Raw genomic sequence first — 3,843 nt, forward strand, 5'->3', positions numbered from 1 at the left:
GCAACGCTTTCGAGGAAGTTTTATCATGCTCCCTTTTTCTAGTTCTAATTCTCGTCTGAGTTTTTCCTGCAGTGGACACCAATCAATGACGCTTCCTGATATAGATACATTGAGCATGGATCATCACAAGTACATAAAAAAGAAGCAGGACTTTCATCAAAGAACCTTCCTGCTACAAACTTGTCTCTTCTAGAAAGGCCAAAAGAAGCTCTATTGTTCTAGTAAAAATATGTAGAGGATAAGAATATTAACAGAGACCTGAAACAATCACATTATTAGAAGAATTCATATAGGTTTTGTAGTCAAGTAAAAGTTGTTATAAATACACTGGTCAAATCATGCAATATAATTAAGAGATGCCGATGTTAAAACCAAATGCAACAACAGCAATCCTACAAAACAATTAAATACTCAAATTTGGTGGTCCATATTTCAATAATTGACCCAGTCACAGAGCCTGTCTTGACATCAATCTTTGGTCATGATGTAGTGATCTATTAATATGGATTCAGTACATCGTGGATTTTCATCAATGATTAATTTTCCTCACCAATAGTATCATCTTAACGACAAGGTTCTAACGGCTACTCACTGACATAATCTCAAACTTTTAGAACTGGCTCTATTGCATGCTGTTAATGACAAATATCAGCTAATCTACATCAAGCAGAGATCATTCACTGATTCACTGTTTTTTACTTTAGTACAGAAAACATACGTGTCTGAAAGATTGTCTTGTAAACAAATACAGGTAAACTACTCAGAAAGTAACAATTTACACAGTATCAAACTAGACTATATCATACACTTCTCTTTTTTACACGGAACATTTATAGACATAGAATAACAATATTATTAAGAAAAATAAATAAGGGGAATGAAAAACAGATCATAAGCATCCCATTTGTTTCTACTTGAAAAATAGATGAAGGAACACGAGCCAAAATTAAGTTATATACCACATTTGAGCATTCATCTAACATGTATAACTGAATTAGTAATATTAAACCCAGAACTTCCTTGACGTAAAATTTTGATATTTACATCTTCATTGATGTATTGAGAACACATATGTATGAATAACTAGTATTAAAAGTTATGATGACAAAATGGGCCAGATGAAATAATCATACATGGTTATACCTTCACATGTTCGGTATGACCTGCTAAGAAAATTATTTTATAGAGAAGCTAGGGAAAGGATATAACAAATGTGTTTCACCAATAATCTTTACAGGAACATAAACCTCCTTTAAAATGATGGAATCTCTTTGCATCTCTAGCAATAATATATCTCCCAGTAAGTAAAGAAACAAATTTTATCCAACTGTGGCAATCACCACAAACTCTAAGATTCTTAAAAATCCTGATAGTAGTAGTCCTACCAATAGTCTTCCATAAAGCAAAAGCTATTGCCAGTTTTTCACTATGATAATATAAAGAACTCATTTTCTTCTCTTCATCCAAATCCTGCAACACAAATCTGGTATCAGGATTATAACCCAGAATTTTGACCTTCTCTATTAATCCATGCAACATTTCAAAAATCTCATGAGCTCTTGGGTGAGACAAATCTCCAGCCATAAAAGTATGCACCTCTCTATCAATATCAAGCCAACTCATTGCAGGACTTTTCTTCAATTTCATATCTCTTATTGTGCTTTTCGTCTCAATCACCTGGTTCCATTTCCCAGCAGAAGCATAAAGATTTGACAAAAGGATATGTGTTCCCCCATCCTCAGGAGCAAGCTCAAGGATTTTTCTCATAACTTTCTCTGCCATTTCTACCTCTCCGTGAATCTTACATGTGTTTAGCAGTGTCCTCCATAGTACTACATCTGGATTTCTCACTTCCTCTATCAACACTGCAGCCTCCTCAAGTCTCCTTGATCGCCCTAGCAAATCAATCATACAAGTAAAATGGTCTCTTGTCAATTCAATTTTGTGATTATTCCTAATGGAGGAAAATATTCGGCATCCTTCTTCAACTAAACCTGCATTGTTGCATGCCACCAGAATACTGATAAATGTCACACTATTAGGCACAAGTCCCAATTTTTCCATTCTTTCAAACAGTTCAAGTGCCTCGTGCCCGAAACCATTTTGAGCATAAGCATAGATCATTGAATTGATAGCAACTACATCTAACTCAGTTAAAACGTCAAAAACATACCTTGCGTTCTCTACATTTCCACATTTTCCGTATAAATTAATCAGCGCTGCACCTGTATACTTATTTCCATCTAATCCTAGTTTCATGGTAATGGCATGCATCTGTTCCCCTACTTCAAGCATTGCAAGGCTCGAACATGCTTGAAGAATACTCGACAATGTGAAAGGATTTGGTCTTATCAAACAACGAATCATTTCCCTGAATATTGACACAGCAGTCTCCTCTCTCCCATTTTGCACAAGCCCCACCACAAAAGATGTCCATGTCACCTGATTTGCATAATCAAGCAGATTAAACACCTTTATAGAATCCTCGACCATGTTGCACCTTGAATACATGGTAAGGAGAGAAGTCTGTAAAGCCACAGATTCCAGGTCAGACTTAATCACAAGACCATGGATCAACTGACCATTAACTAAATCCCCTAGATTACCACAACTTATCAAGATGCAAGCAAGAGTATACTCATTAGGCTTAACACCTCTATAGACCATGTCCTCATAAACCTCTAAAGCTTCCCCATCAAGACCATGTTGAGCATAACCCACAATCAATGCTGTGAACAAGACAACATCTTTCTCTAAAACACGGAGAAAAACCGAATGGGCATCCCTCATTTTATCAAACTTAGCATACATATCAACAAGGGCACTAGCAACAAACCCATCCTGGACCTCCAAACCCAAAACCACAGCTAACGCATGAGCCCTTTGGCCATGGCGTAGGAGACCCAACTGTGAAAACGCCTTATAAATGGCAGAGAAGGTGTAGGCATCGGGTAAAACACCCTCGACGAGCATGTTGCCATAGAACTCAACGGCTTCTTTGCACTTCCCATGATTGATATGAGAAGAGATAATCGAATTCCAAGTAACTATGTGTCTGTTGGTCAATTCATCGAACAACTTCCGTGCCTCAACAAGGCTGCCGCATTTGATGTAGCCATCAATGAGCTTGTGGCCCAAGAACGAGTAACAGAAACCGGATTTGATGACTTTGTTGTGAACTGCTCTGAGGGTAGTTAACGATTTTGTGTGCGCGCATTGGGCAATAAGAGAAGAGTATAAATTCATATTTTCATGCTGGACATTTTTATTATCTTCTTCAATGTATTTTTCAAAAATGTAATGAAGAAAAAAGAAACAAGTTAGATTCAGGCTTATCCTCCACAACACTATTCCTATGTCTTTGGCGTTTCTCAGTCTAATCAAACTAAAACAACGTAAACTTGCTCCCTTTATTTGTTAGTGTTGGCGTAAGATTATTTTATAGAAAATAAAAAATGCAAAAAATAAAATAAGATATTTATACGAATTTCTATTTCATTTCTACATTATACATACATACATAATTAATATATATATATAGGGGTTTGCTAACTTGCGTATGACTCTTTTTTAGTTGGTACATTTTAGTAATGTGTATCAGGTTTCAGTAGACAAAAATACCCCTATATCATGAATTCTAAGTTTTAAGGTTAAGGGTATTTTAATAATTTTCATACTCATAATTAAAAAAATAAAAAAAGAAACCCATAATCCTTTATCCACCTCTCTCATTCCTCTCAACCTTTCTCTTTCATCCCTTTCACTCACATTTTCTCTGGCATCCCTTCTCTAGCCCTAATTGAAAAAAATCAAAAACATTTGTCTTATTTTAATAATTTTCAT

The 3,843-nt window shown here is 35.7% G+C and overlaps 1 protein-coding gene across 1 annotated transcript; it reads right to left on the reverse strand.

Annotated features, from left to right (window-relative positions):
* Window positions 1-1,102: 1,102 nt before the first annotated feature.
* LOC106777229 (pentatricopeptide repeat-containing protein At5g65570) lies at window positions 1,103-3,365 on the reverse strand. The gene has a single exon (XM_014664787.2). It carries the CDS (start codon window positions 3,244-3,246, stop codon window positions 1,219-1,221), a length of 2,028 nt encoding a protein of 675 aa, XP_014520273.1. The 5' UTR covers window positions 3,247-3,365; the 3' UTR covers window positions 1,103-1,218.
* Window positions 3,366-3,843: the final 478 nt, after the last annotated feature.

Source organism: Vigna radiata, chromosome 11, assembly GCF_000741045.1.
Source record: "Vigna radiata var. radiata cultivar VC1973A chromosome 11, Vradiata_ver6, whole genome shotgun sequence".
NCBI classification, from domain to species: domain Eukaryota; kingdom Viridiplantae; phylum Streptophyta; class Magnoliopsida; order Fabales; family Fabaceae; genus Vigna; species Vigna radiata.

What these genes read in the sequence shown, in the direction of transcription:
- LOC106777229 (XM_014664787.2), bottom strand. Translation starts at nt 3,246, where the DNA reads ATGAATTTATACTCTTCTCTTATTGCCCAATGCGCGCACACAAAATCG.